The 21,224-nt window shown below is 38.3% G+C and overlaps 1 protein-coding gene across 3 annotated transcripts in view; it reads right to left on the bottom strand.

Annotated features, from left to right (window-relative positions):
• The window catches only part of TNPO1 (transportin 1), a 109,524-nt gene that overhangs the window by 25,142 nt on the left and 63,158 nt on the right, over positions 1-21,224 (bottom strand). For all 3 annotated transcript variants that reach the window (XM_004703542.4, XM_004703543.2, XM_045285399.1), the window contains exons 6-11: positions 19,226-19,359; positions 17,082-17,163; positions 14,433-14,555; positions 11,786-11,904; positions 5,579-5,639; positions 4,868-5,036 (exon numbers count right to left, since the gene is read on the bottom strand). In XM_004703542.4, the coding sequence (XP_004703599.1) occupies positions 4,868-5,036; positions 5,579-5,639; positions 11,786-11,904; positions 14,433-14,555; positions 17,082-17,163; positions 19,226-19,359 (688 nt within the window). The remainder of the gene's footprint in view (positions 1-4,867; positions 5,037-5,578; positions 5,640-11,785; positions 11,905-14,432; positions 14,556-17,081; positions 17,164-19,225; positions 19,360-21,224) is intronic.

The raw sequence follows: 21,224 nt of genomic DNA on the forward strand, positions 1-21,224 counted from the left end.
ATCTACATATAACCCCCTCTCTACGGGACGGACAACAGAAAAGTGGGTGAAGGAAAACGTTGGACAGTGTAAGATATGACAAAATAATAATACTTTATAAATTAAATTATCAAGGGTTCATGAGGGAGGGGCGAGGGGAGGGAGGGGAAAAATGAGGAGCTGATACCAAGGGCTCAAGCAGGAAGCAAATGTTTTGAGAATGATGAAGGCAATAAATGTATAAATGTGTTCAACACAATGGATATATGTATTGATTGTGATGAGATATGCATGAGCCCAATAAAATGATTAAAAATTAAAATAAAACAAGCAATATTTGCCCTACCTCACCCACCACAGTTACTGGGGATTCATTACCATAATGCTCCCCCTAGAAATGCGACCAGTAAACAAGATAACTTTTGGTGGCTGAAAGATGAACCCTTTTGAGTAGCCCCAATTGTGCGTGCTTCATTCTGTTGTACAACTACGAGTCGTGCCAACTTGACAACACCTAACACCAACAATTTTAAGGAAGAGTACCTGGGTCATTAAGAGGTCAACTGTTTACCTGCATAAGAATTTAACTTTTTTGTTAACTTGCTTTATTCTTTCTGGTAAGTTGATAGAGATACTTCCATGTTGATTGTTAGAAAGCAAAACTGTTTACCTTTTACCGTGAAATCAAGGATGGAGAAACCTATGCTGAACTTTACTTGGTGTGACAGCCAGGTGTGGAGCTTGAGTAGCGTGACTCTTGTAATGGGTAGGTCTCCAGAAGGCCTCTGCACGCGGTCCCTATGAAAGGTGGCTCCTAAGAGACCTGAGACGTTTAAGCCAGGGCATTCCCTTCTTTGCAGAATAGGATCTTGTTGAAGAACTTAAAAGCCCCAGGCAACTATGTGAATATCGTGTAGAGAATAGCAAGAGCTCTCAGAAGCGAAAGGCCTCACTCATGCTGTCCACATAATAAACTGTGATTTCTGTCTGACAGACTTTCTGACAAACTAGTGACAAAAACAGCCTATTAAGTGAGTCTAAAGGTTAAGTTAGTGGTCCTCACAGTGTGGAACACGGACCCTTTCAGCGACCAACAAAGCTGAAACAACTTTAATAACAATTCTGTTACAGTACTAGTTTTTCCTACCATAGCAACACTTGACTGATAGCGTAGAAGCCAACAGAGGTTAAAATCGTTGGCACCTTAGCACAATTAGCAAAGTGGCACCCAGATTATTCCAGTCCCTGTACTCCTCCACACCATGTTACTGCTGCGAGGAGCCATCACGTTGGCTCTGACCCACAGCAACCCTACGCACACCAGAACAAAACACTGCTGGTCCTGCGCCGTGGCCATAAAACACACTAAAAAAGGCCTGCTTCACTTAAGAATGTCTTTGAAGCAGTGGAAAATGGCGTTATCAAGCGTCTACATAAGGTGCTATCACTAGGGGAGCACCCAGCTGGAAGGTTCTCGCGAGGACAGGGATGACGCAATTGTCCCAAGTCACAAACTGAACCTGCTTCTCCCAGGGACAGTACTTTCACTCGCAAGACGGACATAATAGTCCTGTTACTCAAGTTGGGTGTTTGGGGGGAAAAAAGACAATTTGTCATTAGTAATACATCCACGCTTTCGAGTAAAAACTATTAATTTTGGCAAACTTGAATCTGCCACCATAAGCCACACAGCTTCTCAACATTTTCCTATTTATAGGTGGTGATAACAACAATAAGGGTTTCTCAGGTGGCAAAAAGAAATCTGTCAGCATTTGGAAGAACAGTCTGACTCAGTGGCCAATATGCATAATGATCCATAAGCGCGCAGGACTGGAAGCCAGTCAAAACAGCAGGCGAGGGATTTTAATTTAACAGAGAGGCTGCAGGACCCAATGCTCAAAGGACGCATTTTCAACTATGAACACAAAAGCACAGGCAGCAAAGGAAAACGCAGATAAATGAGAGCACATAAAAATGAAACCTTCTTGTTCACCAGAGGGCCAAAGTGAAGACGACCTACAGACTAGGATAAAACTTTGGGATCATGTATCAACCATGTATCAACACGGGCACAACATGCAAAACATGTAGCTCCACATCACAACATCAAAAGAAACAAATAACCCAAAGAAAAATAACACGCAAAAGACTTGCACGGACACTTCACCAGAGATGCTATTAAAAGGCTGGCAGTCACACGAAAAGATGTGAGACATCACGAATCATTTGAGATACAAATCAAAACTATGAGAAACCACGGCTCACCCATTAAAACAGTAGTGATCAGCAGTAAAAGAACATGGTGGTGAGGTTACAGGGTAACTAGAAAATATCCATCCATTCATTCCTGGTGGGAATGTAAAATGCTGGCAGTTGCTCAAATGTATAACTACCAACGACAGTAATATTTTAATGTACATTAAGGCAATTAGGGTAGCACATCAAATCTGTCATTTCACCAAAAATACTGATTGAGAGATTACAAGAAATGAATCAAAAAGAAAATTCCCTTAGAACACAGGACTATGGTAAAAAAATTTTTCTGACAAGATTGTACAATTGGCTAGATGCTGTTTTTATTTCAAAGCACCAAGACATAACGTAAAAGCATCTATCACATGAAAAAATACTTTTAACATAAATATATTTTCTAGGACAAACTAATGGTAAGATTGCCATACTAGAACTGCTTAGACAGAAAATGTTGAAACAATTCTACTTCAATGTTCGCAGAACGTGAAGGCCACTGTTAGAAAATCCCACAGTCAACTACGTGCAATGTTTCTGCTCAACACGCCTGATGGGAGGTTATTTAGAATCAAACAGTTCGTGCTTTAGTTGGGAGCATAGACAATTACATTGAAACACGTCCCCGGCACATGATGCACAGCACACACTAAAAGATGTTCTTTAGGCAAAAAGATTAACTTCAGGACGGCAATAAATCAACCCACATTTTAGTTGGCACTGTAATTTGAAAAAGAACAAAAATGGAATTTTAAGTTTAAATTAAAGTTCTTACAATTTGGTAAATTTGGCTAATAAAAATCAGATGATGGTAAAAACTTAAAACAAAAGCTGCTACACTGGTCAGAACCAATACCTTAACTATCTGGGGACTTAAAAAAGGTTGTGTATTATTACTTTTATATTTTCTCTACATAACACTTTAACCCATCCCACCTTCCACCCTACATGCGATAATAATGAAGACCTTGAGTTAGATTAACGTCGGCCAGGTTTCTCTTTCTATAGTTCCACCAAGACGTCGGGTCTGAAATGTCAAACGTTGAGAATGCAGGCAGTCCTTGGCCTAATGCTGGGCACATTAGACACTCTGAATAAATGACTGTTATAGGAAATGGAATGGGCAACAAAGCAAAGAGAATTAGCTAACCAAAACGAATCACTCAGCTTGGACTGATGATGAATCCATTCCATCAGTTATTAGAAATCCCAATACTCATTCAACTGGTGGTTTTTAATTGGGGGCAATTTTGTTCTTCAGGGGATACCTGGCAATGTACAGAGTCATTTTTGGTTATCACAACTGTGTGTGGGGTATGTGTGGTGTGTGGGTTAGCCACAGGCCCCTGCCAGGTAGTCAGGAATCCTGCTCAACAGCCTACCACACACAGCCCCCACCACAGAGAAGCTTCTGACTCCACATGGGGACCGAGGGAGAAGGCTGGGAAGCCTAGGAGAGCAGTGGCGCTCTCAGAGCAGGCGAAGGAAGCGAGCCTACACACAGGCGACTGGGCTCGTACCGAGCTGCTCTGCCCGAGGCTGCGGCAGAGTGCTGGCTCCACAGGAGGAACTGAGTAAGTAGTTCAAGGATAACCACTACAAGAAATTTTAGGAAGCAAATTTTTAAGGTTCTCAATGTGACAAAAATCACATACTATCAAAAATGCTCATGTAAATAAATTACCACAGAAAATCAATTTATGGTAGGGAAACAAATAGCTTGTGGCCAAGTATCCTTTTATGGTAGCAAATAAAATGTATCGTGTTTTGAGCAATAAAAATGATTTTTAAGGAATATAACATGATTAAATATAAAAGCACACCACCAATCGGGAAAATACAAATCAAAATCACAACGAGATACTATTTCATACTCACTATATGTATGGCTCTCATCAAACAAAAAGAAACAGAGAACAAGTGGTGGCAAATATAAAGGGGAAAATCGGAACTTCTAATGAGAATGTGAAATGATACAGCCTTTTGTAAAATGAGCTGACAGCGTTCCTCAAAAGACCAAACCTGGTCACTGGACAGTAATTCCACTCAGAGGAATATCCGGGAGAAAGAACCATACCGCACACACTCAAGTATCAGCCGAGGCACCTAATTTTACCACAAAAACGGCATTAAAAAAATGTGCTGAAGAGCTCAGCTTATACATGGGTATATACGGTGTATGTGCATATAAAAACTTGTATCTGAATGCTCATAGCAGCATTACTTCTAATAGTCATAAAGGGAAAACACAAAATTTCTACCTTATTAAAGAATGAATAAACAAAATGTGTCACACACCCATGACAGGATGATTTATTTTGCAATGAGAAGGAACGAAGTATTGATGCATGGCATAACATGAGTGAGTTTTAAAAACAATGTAAAGAAGTCAACTGCCAAGGGCCACATGCTGTAATGATTGTATTTATAGACAAGGTTCAGAATCGGCAAATCTAGAGAGGCAGAGACTAGAGTAGCCCGGGATTTGGGAGGAAATGGGATCGACAGCTAATAATGGGCATAGGACTTCTTTTTAAGATGATGAATTCTCTGAAGCTGACCCCAGTGATGGTTGTGTATGTGAATTTTATCTCCATGGTGATGTTTTAAAGCAAGCGACTGCACTTCCCCTCTCACTTACTTAGATTCCAGTCAGAAATGGTATCATCATCATCCATTTCATCGTCATCGTCATCTTCCTCTTCAATTCCATCTTCATCATGCTGCTGAGCCACTGTTCTTGACCGGTGAAAACGTGGCCTTATATCCTGTTCGCTATCAGGAATCGTTTCATCTTCTTCCACATCACCCTTTTTGTTAAAAAAAAAAAAAAGACAATTTTGGGGTGACATTCATTGTAAGCTTTTAACAAGCACAAGAATAATACTCAGAGGTGACATGCATCGTCTGAAGAACGCCTAGAAGATTCTGAAGGTATGGTACCTCGTGATTAAGAATTTCTTCTCCTGGGAGAATAGACTGCCCAACCTAACTGTGAAGTACCAGACACCAGCAGCCGCTCATCGCCGGTACAGTCTAGTGTACATATATCAAACGTCTATCCACAAATTTACAAAGTGATATTTTACAGTAAGCACCAAAGAATTTAGGTTAAAGTTAAGGTCTCCAGAAACCAGTAATGCAATGAACATTAAGCATCTAGCGCCAACTAAGCTATCATCTATGACTACCCAAATTCATTAGTTTGCTTCTATCTTTGATATTATGTAACAAAGTAGACTATTTACTTAAGGTTTATTTCAAATAAATGCTCTCTTGGCTAAATTCTGATTTACCATGCCAACATAAACATAAAAATCATATTCTCTATTCATCAGAAAAGCTTATTTACCTTCAGGAGAATAATATCGATATCTGAATACTTCATGCCATTTACTAATACAGGAATCAACCTATAAAAAATAAATCCACAAAACAAGTCTAAAGATCTTTTCAGAACTATTAGGAAGTCTCGACATAGTAAGTTACATCAATACCTACATATTCGTGTACCACTAAGACATCCACTGTAATATAAGCTGCCCTCAACATCAAACTGCTGCATTTTTGAACTGTGTCTGTGAACATTTTAGCTTAGGGCGAAGTTAGGTTTTATGTTATTGGGTAGGTTCCTTTTTGGGTCTAGGAACATTCACACAATCTTCCTATAAAGATTAAGGGCAATTATCTTTGCTTGATTCCATGTTGCTTTATGAAAGCTTCACTTAGGAATGATGTACTTTGACAGAAAAGGGAACCCACAAGAGGAACACTGGGCAGAATGTCAATGTCGACCATTTAAAGCACGGCTGAAGAGAGGAGTAACAACCAACCACCTCAGGTGTGAAATGTATACAACACACTCCCATCCGGATAAAGGTAAATGAGATTTCCCATACCATTACTTGCACACACAGACTATTTAGGAAGAATATATAAGAAACTGTATTTGGGGAGAGAAGCGAGCAGGCTTAAGAGAAAAATAAGATCTTTTACTTTATTTCTAAATGATGTAACATTTTTATAGTTAGTCAATGATCAATAATTGTGTTTTTTTAAATCATTTTATTAGGGGCTCATACAACTCTTATCACAATCCATACATACATCAATTGTGTAAAGCACATTTGTACATTCATTGCCCTCATCATTCTCAAAACATTTTCTCTCCACTTAACCCCCCGGCATTAGGTCCTCATTTTTCCCCTCCCTCCCCCCTCCCCTCTCCCTCATGAGCCCTTGATAATTTATAAATTATTATTTTGTCATATCTTGCCCTGTCTGACGTCTCCCCTCACCCACTTTTCTGTTGTCCGCCGCCCTGGGAGGAGATCACATATAGTTCTGATTGTGTTTCTTTTACAATAAAAATATAGTTTAAAACTATAAAATATAGAAAGCTAATTTATCTTAAAGAAATAAAGCAAAAAAGGGAAAAGAATCTCTTCTGATAACAGAGTTATCAATAGACTAGGAAAATATTTAAAATGCCCATTTCATAAAATAATCTAAATTATTTTTAAGAAATCAAGTCATCACACCCACTCTGGAGCACTATGCAGACAATAAAACTATGAAGACTTACAGACATGGGATTACTTACATCTGAAAAAAAAAAGTTCTAAAAAAAGTAGCAAAACATTTGAGAAGCCAAAACATTACCCTTATTCTTCTTGTAGCGATGACAGTCTTACACTTACAGCTTTAAGTTTTGATGGTTTATTTTCTCAGACCTACCATACTCATCTGAAAAGATTCTTAGGACAGAAGGCATGGGACTGCTTCGGAAGCTACTGGGGTGGCTTGTCAAGGAACAAGTAGAAAGGACTCACATTTCTTGAGTGCCAGCTGTGGGCTTATTCATGATCTTTATACTACAACCTACTGGGAAAGGTGTTACAATACTCACCTTATAGATGAATAAATTAAAAAGCATGATGGTTGTATTATTTGCTTAAGATCAAAGGTAAGCTTTAAGTAAATGCGACAGTCAGGATTGAAATCAATTGGGCTGACCATTAATTACAGAGATTCTCCCCCATATCAGATTTGAGAAGGCCTGGTGGTGGGGTGGTTATGTGTTGGGCTGCTAACCACAGGTCGGCAATTCTAAGGCAACAGCAGCTCTGCAGGAAAATGATGAGGCTTTCTAATCCTGTAAAGGGGCACTTCTGCCATGTCCTATAGGGTTGCTATGAGCCAGAATCTATTAGACGGCTGTTTTTTTTTTGTTTTGTTATACTAGATTTAAGAAACTTTCATTCTCCACGTTTAAGTTTTAGTTCTTGTTAGGCTTTCCTTCCAAGTTTCAAGCCATAATGCCAATTAAGCAAAGAAACATGAAATCAACACAGAAAAACTCTAAGAAATGATGAGAGCGAGTCCCATTGATGCTTTGATGTTTAATTATGAACTTTTTAAGATGAAAGAAACGGTAGCGGGTTTAAACGTTAGTGGAGGACGTGAAAGCAGGGAGAATGGCAAGCGGATAGTTGATGGAGCAGTCAGGTCCCTGAGGATAAACAAAGTCCTGCTTCTCAGACTGGAAGCTTTTGGATTGGTTAGGAAGACGGCAGCTCACTTGAAAATAAACGTACAAGTTGTAGAGCACGACGGGGTTTTCTTTTGAAAGCAGAAGTGCCCACAGTGAATGATGGAAACTTAAGAAAATGCAGTAAAAGTTTGAAATAGCTGCTCTGCTGAACGATTTGTGCTGGTCTCTAACAAGGATAGGTAGATAGTGTGCAGGGTCTGCCCGAAGCTGATGACCACGGATCTCAACAGCCACGACAGTCCAACTCTAGGCAACAGTATTAAAGAGCAAAAAAAGAGATTATTCCAGAGGAGGGGAGATGAAACGTGTAACAACTTGGGAGGATGCTCAGTTTGGTTTATTAGTGGATTGTGTTTCTGCTGGATAGAGTAAAAAGTGTGCCAGAGAGGGGACAACATAACGGGGCGATGACACGAAGCAGATGTGCTTAATAAGGTATGCAGGAAATGATGGGGCTGGTGTGGTGCATAGGAATTCCTAAAGGAGTGCTAGCAGCAGTGGCTAAGTACTCAACAGCTTAAAGGCTGGCAATTTGAACACAGGAGAAAGATGGGATGGTAGTCTCCTTTTGAAAAGATGACATTTCTCTCCTTAGAAACTCTATGGGCTAAGTTCTAGTGTATTCTAGGTTCACTATGAGATAGAATGACTCACGGCAGTCAGTCTGCTGTTTGCTCTCTTGGTATACATTCATTGGGAGTTGGCGTATACTCAAAGGCAGCAGGTTCTGATTTGTGGTGCAATAGCGTTAAGTGCTCCAGTACAAACGAAATGGTTTGCTGAATTGAAAAATGGCTGTAGCCACAGACTGTTGGAAAGCCGCCAGATATACAAGTCAGATTCAGAAGAGGGCATGGATCATGGGATGGACATCACGGTCGATAGCAGATGGATCTTAGCTGAAACCACAGAATAGCAGAAAGATGTTTGCCTGGGCTTATTGACTATGTGAACTCATTCAACTGTGTGCATCATAAAATTACGGCAGCAGTGTGAAGAATGGAAATTCCTGAACACTTCGCTCATGAAGAACCCGCAGAGAGACCAAGAGGCAGCCATCTAAGAGAAGGGGATACTGAGTGGTTTAAAAGGAAATTATAATGTAAAAGATATGGTAAGGTTGTATCTTTCCATCATACTTATTCAGTACTTTTCAGTATCTGTACGCTGGGTAAATAATCTAAGAAGCTCAACTATATGAAGAATGTGGTTTCAGGAATGGAGGTAAGACTTGTTAACGACCTGCAGTATACAGATGCTACAACCTTGCTTCCTGAAAGGGAGGAGGGCTGGAAGCACTTATTGAATAAGAAAAAAGATTATAGCACTCACAAAACAAAAATCCTCACAATGGGCCCCTTAAGACATGATAAATGGGTAAATGACTGCAACTGTGGAGAATTTTTTACTTGGTTCCACGATGCGCACAGGAGGAGCAGCTGGATATTAAATAATGTATTATATTGGGCAAATATGCTGCAAAAAATTTCAAAGTGTTAAAGGGCAATGACACCACACTTTAGAGGCACGTTCAATGTAAGCCATGTCTCGTTTGTTTCTTTTGCATCATCTGCATGTGACAGCTGGAAAATGAGTAAGGCAAACCAAGAAAGACTGATGCCCTAGAGTAGGGCCAGGTCAAAACCAAACTATACACTAGGAAGGACCACCCCTCCCCACCCCTGGCAAAAAAAAAGGACCGATGCCCTTTGGAATTTGAGTGATCGGCAAAGAGTATTATATAGAGCATGGATTGCCAGAAGAAGAAATACATTTATTTGGAAGAACGACTAGAATGTATTTTAGAACTGAAGATGGTAGGAAGACTTTGCCTCACGTACTTTGGACATGTTATCAGGAGGGACCAGCGCCTGGAGGAGGACACTGTGGTTGGTACATCAGAGTCAGAGAGAACTAGGAAAGCCCTCAATGAGATGGACTGACTCGGTGGCTACAACAATGGGCTGGCACATAAACTAACGTGCAGTCAGAAATGACTCGCGGGGGGCACCTAACAACAATACAGGAAGAAACAAGCCTATCACAAGTAGCACCACAAATCAGGAATGAAAAGATGTGTCTGTTTCCTACAGAGAAAAAGTAAACCATAAAACAAGCACTGTTTAGTCAGGGAAATTTTTATTAGAAAAGATACAGTTAAAAAAAAACTGGAGTTGACTATATGAAATGAGAACTTCCAAATACCGTTATGAAAAAATGTAACCAATACAAACAATGGTTTTGCCAATGCTAGTACTGGAAATTGCCAAGATTAGCAAAAGTATAATTAAAATCCAACAAAAGTTGCATGAGGGCAGAAATATTGATGGTGTGCTGATTGCCATTTGGAGTATTTATATAAAGCCCTTTAAAATTTTGATCACGGTAAAACTCATTCGTAGGAATTGTTGAAAACCAACCATTTATGAATAAATACAAAGATGTTCACCCTATGATTATTTATAATGTATTGCACGGGGCAATTTGACCATGAATGCCATCTTTGTTGTTCCATGGTGCGCACGGCACAATGGCGTTCTACAGTCAAGAGACACTAGTTCACTCACATCTCGTGGTAACTGATAAGAGCAGGTGACAAAATCAAACTAAGCAGTAACAATAGATTAGAAGACATGCTATGAGAATGATGATGGCAACAAATGTACAAATGTGCTTGACACAATAGATGGGTGTATGGATTGATAAGGGTTAAAAAAAAAATGCTAAATGTTTTACACATTACCTGATTTAATCTCTTCCAAACATTGAGATATATGGCATTTGTGCCAAAACAAGCATTAAAAGGCAACAAAAATATATTGATTACTAAAGGACTGAATATCCAAGAATTATATTTTAATTTTAATCGTTTTCACAAGCCTGTATATAATTGCTTATTTTCAGAAGCAAGCAAGCATCACTTAAGAGTGATTAAAATGCAGGTACCAATAAAGCTCTACAGCATAGTTTCTGAGAAAAAAAGAACAAAACATCATAGAGTTCATAAGGACGATGCATAGCGGAGAATTACGCCATGAATTATTCAGAATTTGTTTGGGGGATAAAGTTTTCATACATTTGCATTCTCACCGTCTTTCTTTCTGAGCTCTTTCTCCCCCATTCATATACACTCAATACCCCCCAAGGCTTTATCTAATTTTGCAAGCTGCTGTTGTCAACCTGAACCCATCAACATAGTTCTTTAAAGAACATAAAGTTCAGCTACTACCTACTACCACTGAGTCAATTCTGACTCATAGCAACCCTACCGGACAGAGAACCGCCCCTGAGTTTCTGAGGCTTTAAATCTCTAAAGAACAGTCTCATTTTTCTCCCATGGAGCAACCAGCAGGTTCAAACCACCAATCTTGCGGTTTGCAGCTCAATGTGTAACTCAAGACACCATCTTTGTTGTTGTTGTTGTTAGTTCAGTTAAAGATGATTTCAGGGGATATTTTTTATTTCAAGTTTAAAGATTATCTCAGGACATTAGTTCCAAGGGTCCATCCACCTTCTATGGCCCCAGAAAACCTAGTTTCCATTTTGAAATTCTGCTCTATATTTCGCCCCCTTTGATCAGGCTTCTTCTCCAGAATCTTTTATCAAAATATTCATAATCTAACACCATCCAGTTGTTGTAATCACTTCTTCAAAGATAATTTTTTTGGTAGAAATATTTCTTCTTAGAACTTTACTATTGCACACTGGCAGAAAAAATAAACCTAAACATGTAAAGTGAAGTACTAAGCAGAAACGAATTATAACCTAAAAGAAATAAAATAATAACAAAGAAACTAAAAAGTAAACTCTCTGACATCAAATGGAATCCACAGCCAACAGGGCTTCCAAAGTTGCAGACTAAGAACCCAAACTGCTAGATCTTTCTTTGCAGACTGGCTGGGTAGGTTCCCACCACCAACCTTTTGGTTAGTAGCTGAGTAACAACTGTACCCCCAGCATTCTGTAAATCACAAACACAGAAGCATTTATAAAAGGAACACTTACTTAGGAAGATGCCTTATGAGAACATCTTTGCATATTGGTTGGTCAGCCAAAGTGAGCCAAAATTCACAAGCTTCTAAAGCGACGTTTTCATCATTATCTTGGGTCCTCTGTAGCATGTACTGTAAGCAAAGGCACCATAATACTGCTCAGGTTAAATCATACAATTCCTCTCAACCTTACATCAGTAACTTAAGTCCTGTGTTATGGCCTTGTATTTCACAGGGATTCGTAACTTAAGTTTTGGATACATTTTAACAGCTTCTAAGGTGATTCTAAAATACAGCCAAATTTAAGCAGCACTCAATATTGGCCCCCCCCCTCCCCCGCAAAAAGTGTTCAAAGTATTTGTTTACGTATAGCTGTATCTCACTTTATAAAATGAGATGTTTGAGATGTAACCTTTACTAATCAAGTAGTAAGCCTTTTTAGAAACCTTCAAGAACCCCACTGTAATAACTTTCTTAAGTTGAAAAATTATTTTATAATCCAGTTATCTCAAGATATAAGTCTCACATATCTGAAGCCCACATACATATGTAAAGTACAAGGTAAAGGAAAATGAACATAGCTGAAAGTCTGTGTGATTTTCAGAATACACATGGGGCTGGAACTGGAGTGAAACTCTGTCTCTCTGCAGGAATGCAGACAGTTCAAGATAAAACGTTGGAACACAATGGTCATATGCTACTCCCTGTTCCATGCCGTATTATGTCCCACTTGAGTGCTGCTAGTGAAGTTTCTAGCTGTGACCTGACCATAGCAACTCTGTCATTCATAACTTCTGGTTAGCTCGATCCTGCCTTACTCTTCTGAATTACTTCCTACAGAAAACAGGCTCAAAGAGGATTTCTTTAAGTCCACTTCATGTTGCTACAAACCCTTATTTCTGTCTTTCTCCTAAAGCTTTACAAAAGATGTTCCACACACATAGGTGCTCATATTCTGTAGTTAGGTCTTAGGCCTATCCTTTAAAAATCAATCCGTCCTCTCTATTTAAAAATAAATTTTCCTCACACCACATAGACGTTAGTATATTTATTTGAAACACTTGCAAAGCTATTACCATATTCACATACAACATGAACACTAGGTACCACAGTTGGAGTCTAGCAGTAGTTAGTACTGCCAAAACAGTAAATTACTGTTTTAATAATTACATCTTGTAGGGAAAATAAAAAAAGTATTGCTACAAAATAAATCAAAGCAACCACAGAGCATAAACAATTGTGAAGCAATTTTTCCTTGACATACCTTCCCTCTGGGTCTATACCCTTCTGGCAGGCAGTGCTTCCACCTCCCCAAAGAATTTTGCACTCTCCCATTTACAATTTATCAAAACGGCAACTGTGGCATTCTTTTCTGTTTTTGTTATTATTATTTTTTAACTGTGGCATTCTCGAGGGAGGGGAATCATGTGCCTTTGCAATGGTCTTTGTGGAGGACAGAGAGAAGTCTGAAGGGGCAAGATAACAGCGATGGGTATGTTGTCCCAAACTTCTCATAGAACCGCCCTGTTTCCTTTGCAGCCGGTTCATTATTGTGATGGAAAACAATTTCCCTGATCGATTTCTCACCACTGCAGTTTTCAGTTTTCTTCAAAATTTGATGGCTGCCCTGTCCTCGTGAGAAAATCTATCATGCCTACCTCTTTGGAACCTGTACCACCCCCCACCCCCCAAAGGAGTTGCCAGAAACTGTGAGCTGAACTCTCCACCTTGAATTGGCTTAACAGATCCCCTTAGAAGCCACCGTTTTGATTTGGACACCCTCCACCCCCACCCCCTGTAAGTACTCTAACAAAGAATACAAACTGCACCACTGAGAGAAATTCTTTGTAGCCATCCACGGATCAGACATGTATTTAAATACATTTTATTTGGAATAAACCCATGCATGTATCAACTAGAACTTTTTTTTTTTTTTTTTAAACATTTTTTTGGGGGCGCAAACAACTGTTATCCCAATCCATACACACATCAATTGTGTAAAGCGCATTTGTACATCGTTTCTCAAAACATTTTCTCTCCATTTAAACCCCCCGACACTAGGTCCTCATTTTTCCCCTCCCTCCCCGCTCCCCCCTCCCGCATGAGCCCTTGATAGTTTATAAATGGGTATTTAGAACTCTTAATAGCAATATTTTTTTTACTTACTCTTCATATCTTTTTATTTAGGTTTGACCAATCTGTGATCAGAATATACTCAGAATTTCTTAGTAAAGTTACTTTAACCACCCCCAATAAGGAACCCGAAAGAAATCCTTTATATCTCTCTGGTTTACTGTAACTAGGTATAATGTATTTTATCTCTTAGAACAAGTCTAAGCTGTTCAGGTGAATTTTGGAAACTTCCAAAATTTTGTTATTTAGTTTAACCTGTATCTTATCTATGAAATAAAAATAACCCATTGCCCAGCTGCCTGGGGTTAGAAGCTGGCAATTTCTCTACATAACTTTTTTCTCCTGAAACACCTTAAATCCCATGAAAGAAAACCATCACAGAGGCATCTATGTAACATGTTAAGGCAATCATACTCCCATTCCCACTGTCCCATCAACTATGTTCGCAAAAACTTAGAAATCAGCAATCTCATTATACACAAATTTCTTCTCGAGGGGAAGGAAGCCCTTAAGATCGCTTGAGTTACCTCAACTATATTATGCATGTGAGGAAGGAGGCGATCCATTCGAACTTCAAGCAGCATCACAAGAGCCCGGCACACATTTTTCCGCACCTCTGGTTCTTCATCACCAGCCAAGGCAAAGAGATTCTATTGCAGGATAAACACATTTTTTTTCTAATTTAAAAATTCTAATACATCAGAATGGCTCATACATAAAAATAATTATTTGAGTTGGTGACAGTAAGAAGTCGTCTGTGAAACACTGTACAAATAATGACCAATTTAACTGGCCTATAATATTATAAGAAAATTAAATGTGGGACAACAGCCATTCCAAACTATCATTTTGCTAAACAATTAGTCAGACTTTGATAAGAGTAGGATCATTAGTGTGCTGAAGTTATTTTTAGTTTATGACATTAAAACAATGTTATCAAGAACATTCACCCACAAACAGAAATAATCACTAAAATGAGATAGTTTGGCTTTCACAAATTAGCTGCCGAATTGAAGAAAGCCTTTTGCTATTTCTACAAAATGTTAACTAGAATATAAAATGTTTATTGCAGTAGGGTTTATATAAGTAGTGCTTCTACTGATATCTTTCTTGATTAGCTTAAAAAAATTATATATTTTCATACAAGTTTCTACATGACCCTAATTTCTATTCTTGTCTCATTACAGTCTAGTAACAATCTGTGGGTTAACATCTGTCCTAGGAGAACACTTTCAGTGAAATTTTTATTTTCAGAGAAAATTTCTTCTTTTCCAAATAATAATTCCTTATGTTGACATGTCTATCATTGTTCATTTATTGAACAACAATGTAACAACTACTACTTCTAAAGACAACAGGAAGTAGGCAGAATGCTTCTTATTCACACAAACTGTATACATAAGTAGCAGAAAGATGGGGCTTTCTACTCCTGTAAACAGTTTTAGTCTCAGAAATTCACTAGGACCCCGCCCAGTCCTACAGTGTTGTTGTGGGTTGGCATTGCCTTGATGGCAGGGAGTATCTTCAGAGCAATTTAATAAGGTATGTCCCATTTTACATATGATGAAACTGAAAGCATCCTTTGAATAGGTGCTCAAGGGCATGCAGCTACTAAACCGAGAAATGAGGACTTAAATCTTGGCAATCTCACTTCAGATCACCAGTCTTAGCCACTATACTAGATCATCTCTAGATCATCCAGGTTGAATTTTATCTTAAAGGTATGAAATTGATTATGGATCTCTGCATCAAGCAGAGGGCCTGATTTATAATAACAAATATGTAAAAAAACAACCCCCCCGCCCATGCCATGTAATGTAGTTCATTCCAACTCTTAGTGGCCACATATGGTGGTTTATCAGGCTGAAACCTTTATGAGATCAGATAAGTTATACTTTCTCCCATGGAGCAGCTGCAGTTAGAGCAGGCCAAGGCTAACTAGATAGCACCATCAAGACACCTAGATATTGAATACCCAAACACCCTAAACCCATACCATCAAGTCGATTCTAACTCAGTGCCCTTGTGGGTTTCTGAGATTACAGTTCTGTACTGGAGTAGAAAGCCTCATCTCTCAGCTGGTGGCTTCAAACTGCTGACCTGCGATTAGCAGCCCAATTCATAACCACTATGCTACCAGGGCCCCTTGATAGAAGGTACTCAGTAAAACCCACTTAACCTGTAAATGGCTTGAGGGTCCTTATGGCTACTAGTCTATCAATATACGAAGCTGCTAAATTCAAAATAAGGAAAAACAAAATAAAGCGAATTCCCCCTTTTGTTATAATTTTCCAATAGAATTAGCAGCCACATAACCTCTGAGGGATTTTTAGGAACGGTTGAAAAGAATGAACTATTTAATTAAATTGCATTTAGTGGATATAGAAATACTTAAACTATAATAACTCTTTCTTTTGATATTATCAAGCTATAGAGAGGTTCCAGGAAGGAATCCAACCACTTTATGATTCATGGTCAGAAAGTTCTGCTTATTGTCCGTCTCTCTGCTTTTAGAAAAATGTTCAAAGTGCTTTTAGGGCGTGTGGCTCAGATTTAAGACTTAATCTACTCCCACCTCTGTACTCCCACCTCTGTTGCACAATGGAAATGAATGGAACACCAGAAATACTGCTCTTTTAAGTTTGTGCCTTAAAATTTTTCCTAAGCCAAATCTACCCAAGTTTACCAAGGGTTCTCATTTCAAGTATTGCATATGAACTGGGAGCTTAAGCTTTCATACGCAATTTTAACATTTTAATATTGTAGCTGAAAAACTGACAGAAGTCCAGATATTAAACACATAGACTATTATCAATTTGTAGATGATATAGTCAAGAAAACTTAATAACCAAAAAAGTACTTAAATAATTTTCAATGAGCAAGTAAGTGTCTAAGGAACCTTGGTGGCACTGTAGGTTAGGTGTTGAGCTGCTAGCCACCAGGTCAGTGGTTCAACCCCATCATTCACTCGGAGGGAGAAAGATGTGGCTGTCTTTCAGAATCTACTAGATAGCAGTGTCTTTTGTATTCTGTTATCTAATTCTAACGCTACAGAAATAAAGTAAATATTGGCAATTTATACTGTAGCCATAAATTATCAGTTTTAAAGAATTAAATAATGCAGGTAGTATTATGTAACTTCTCAAAAGCAAGGGTAAGGCGAAAACCAATCTTACCTCAATAAAAGAATCAATGTGCAGCATCAGAGCTTGAGTCCTACTGATGATAAACTGATTGACGCATGCAACAGCATGAGACCTAGAAACACATTTAACATTTAAAGCCTGCTCCTTGCAGCTTTTCCTAATTACAGAAGACTGGAAAGAGCTAAATATTCCTTCAACGAATCCTATGGTACATGTATTTCCTTAACTATAAGAGCATTAAAAATTATAGCTAATACCATCCACTAGCCTTACATTTCCTTTAAAATAATTTTATTGTATATATATATATGCAAAACCTGTATATGTGTTTGCTTTAATGTCATAAAAAGTCTATTTATATGGAATGCAATCTTTTGGAGCTTACCTTTTACTTAGCAAACTTATCCTCGTCCTTAAAGCAAAGTAATTAACCAAATACAAGGTAGAAAATGATCTAGTTAATGAAAGATTCTTTACAAAGGATCAATCACTTACTGGATTTTAATATTAAAGGAGTACATTTACTCTTTGTGGAACATATCATATCATTTGCTAATCGCAAAAATATTAAGATCCATATATTCCATAAATGTGGAATCAAGTTATGAAAACTTCGTGGCTAGAACCAAACACCTTGTGGAATGAGTAGCTGGGCCTGGGCTTCAAGACCATAATCTTGGAAGACATCAAGGTCAACTGGCACAACATAATTCTCAAGGACGACAGCCTTGGCAAGTAGTGACTGAGGTCTTAAAGGTTTGTTAAGTGGTCCCCTAAAGGGCAACTATCAGTCTCCCCCCATTCAAAACAATGAAGAGTGGAAAAACAAAACAAAAAACCAAACCAAAACAAGCGGCAGTTAGTTCAAAGGATTAATTGTTGGTGGAACCTCAGCCTCCAGAACTGAGGTCAGAAGAAACTAGTGGTGCCTATTTACCATTTTGGACCACCCTCAGGATAGCAAGAGTAGGTCCTGGATAAAGGAGAAGGGAAATGTGGAACAAAAATCAAAATAAAAGACGCAAGGTCTAATTACTGACTGCGATAGGTTTAGTTTGCCAACTAGGCTCCCTAGGAATACGTGGGCAGAAGTTATGTCAGGTCGAAGCTTGATTGGAGGGCAGATGAGATAAATGGTTTTCCAAGGCCGCCCCCTTGCTCGCTTCTTCCCTGGTCATAAGACCAGCACTCTGCTGCCTGAGCTAGTCCTTTGCCGCAACTGTGTGCTATAGCACTGTGGGCAGAGCCAACCTGTGGTGTGCGTCGCCTTGCTGTTGTGCACTGCTGGAGCTTGAGGTTCCACCAACACTTGTTTCTCCACACTTCTTGAGAATCCACGACTGGCCTGTGCTATGCCTCAACTTCTCATCTTCCTGCTGTTGCTGCCCCACCCTGCATGTCTAGCCTAAGGGCAGACTCAGCTGTCTGTTTCCTTGACCTTGGACCAACAGCGTTTGAGTTAAAGGACCTTCAGTATATTAACTGTTTCACTAAAGTGAGTTGAACCGTACCCTCTATATTGCTGTGTGGACTAATCAGCACACCTGTTACATTCCTTCTCGCTATAAAGTGTCCTGGTTTGTTTCTCTAGAGAACTTTGCCTAACACACTGGTCTAATAGAGATGAATGGAACACACAAGGCTATAGCTCTTTAAGCAACCTTTAAGTCTAGAAAGGAACTCAATCCCGTGACTCAACTTTCAGCCAAACAACAGGCAGGCCTATAAGGTAAAAAAAATAACACGAAGGAGACACCATTCCCTGGAACAATTAACCATGTGAGATTAGTGGAGATAAAGCTCAGAGGCAGGAAGGGAAGTGAGAAAAGTGCTGTTACAGTGGAGGAACTGCAGTCAATGTCACACAAAAAGGCACGTGCCAACTGTGGGATGGGAGACAATTCGTTTGCCAATAATCACGCAAATCACAATAAAAAGTTAAAGGAAAAAAAAATTTAGATACGCCCTATAAAACAGAATACTGACACATTGTGAAAAACGTAACTAGTGCAAATATTACTGAACAATTTGTGTAGGAATTACTAAATTAGAACAGAATTTTCTGTGCAAATTTTCACCCCAAACATTATGATTTAAAAAAAGAAAATAAACAGTAAAGTGGTATCAAACAATGATCAGAGCTTATAAAAATTTAGTATTGGCTATAGAAATACCTTATTTTGGGACTACTGTGCTTGAAGAACTGTAAAAATTTGGGAATCATGATGTTGAGAGGACGATCCAAAACATCACTATCTAAAATCTCAGCAGAATCTTCACATATCTTCTGAAGAGCACCAAATGCTCCCTATTCCAAAAACACATTTAAATATAATTAGTCCACGATTAAAGAAATCATTAAACAGCAAAACCAGGAATATTGATATATTTGATTATAATCAAATTTGATTATAAATTTAAAAAGAAATATTGATAAACTTAAGGATTAATATTCTCAGTTAACAAAAATGCTCCCTTGCAAAAGCTGTAAGTTTAAACACTGCACTTAAAAGGAAAAATAACACAATACTTTGAAGTCTCACTCTGAAAATGTTTAACAGTACATCATCATCTTAGGATCAAATGACTTAGAGGATAGCTGGGCTGGGACTGTAATAAATAATACCTAATTGAAAAACCTACTTCCTCTGAAATATTCTTGTAAATCTAAGTTACTGCTATTTTTCTCTCATTTGATACCAGATTATCAAGTGAATATAAAAACTAAACATACATTTGAAACACAAAGTTATCTTTAATCAGTCTCACTAAAAAATTATTTATACATTGAGTAACTGGGAAGAAAATCTGTTAAAAGGGAAGACAATCCAAATTGGCCATGATTTCCCCGTTAACTATTTTTATGCTAACCCAGAACCCAGAGCTCTTGCACACAAAATGTTTGTGGACAAATGGAATTAAGATTAGAATTTCCCCAGGAACTTTTTGAAGCCCTCTTGTGTAATTCACTAGTTCCGTTAACCACAATTGTTTTATAAATTCCATCAGCAGTAACTTGGTACTTAATTATTATACAACTAATTTAAAAAGCATCCAACAGAGAGTAAAATCCTTCAAAGCAAATAGCATCTTTTTAGGGTTCATAATGTTAAAATTCAGTCTTTAGATCTAACATACGTACATTTAACATTAGGGATTTAAAAGTTGTCACGTAAAAAATTTCACACATCTTAACTTTGACATTCTACTTAAAGTAAAACTAAATGCAAACTTGGTATCTATTGTGACAACAAAAAGAAAATTATCAGTATTTCAACCAAAAGCTAACATTTAGTCAATAAAACGTCAAACACCTACTGATTCACATCGTTGTTTCAGGTACATGAAAAACAGTATTTAAAATAAGACTTATACAGCCTACAATTTTCATGATTCTTGCCATTACACTTTTTCTCTTTTTGCTTTTGGAAAAGTGCTTAAAATTATCAACTCATTTTATGTTATTATCAATATACCAAACTTATTTTAATCAATTCTTAAAGGATGGCTAAAGAGTATTCTTTCAGCTTTTCAGAATCATATCAGTACATTCTGAAGGCATTCTTCAGAAACGCACATATGAGCACACAGAATTTTGGGACAGGTCAGAGTAATTTTATAAATACCTGTGTGCTAACTTCTACTCTTCTCATCTTTCCTTCCCCAGCCCCACTGAGGTCAGGCAAAATAAATCCCCAAACCCTAAGATATGAATCTCTTTTGTTTGGTTATTCCTGTATCCGCCACCCTCACCTCTAATCCCATCTACAAACCTATGTTTTCTAAGCTTTTGCTCAAACAGATTTTGGTCCAAATTGGAAGCCTAATAAAGATGGAGGTTTAAGTGAGCGGTGAGAAATTAATAGGAACATAAATCCCTAACAGTCTCTCTTACCCTCCCCTACCTGGGAAGATTGCTGCTGAGTCAGAATTGACTTGATGGCAGTCAGTTTGCTTTCTGGAATGTATGATTTAAACGGGAAACCTCGATATACTGTGAATACACTCACAGGAGGTACAAACACTGTAGAAGAGCTAAAAAAGTACTCCTAGTCTAGGAACTGGTTCAATTTCAGACTCTTTACAAAACAGCACATTACCTGACTATACTGACAATAGTCGGCTAATTACATACAAGCACACCCAAGAATACGTGAAACATAGTAAAGAGGG

Source organism: Echinops telfairi, unplaced genomic scaffold, assembly GCF_000313985.2.
Source record: "Echinops telfairi isolate 266 unplaced genomic scaffold, ASM31398v2 ScPeMD7_7469;HRSCAF=8507_1, whole genome shotgun sequence".
Lineage (NCBI taxonomy): Eukaryota > Metazoa > Chordata > Mammalia > Afrosoricida > Tenrecidae > Echinops > Echinops telfairi.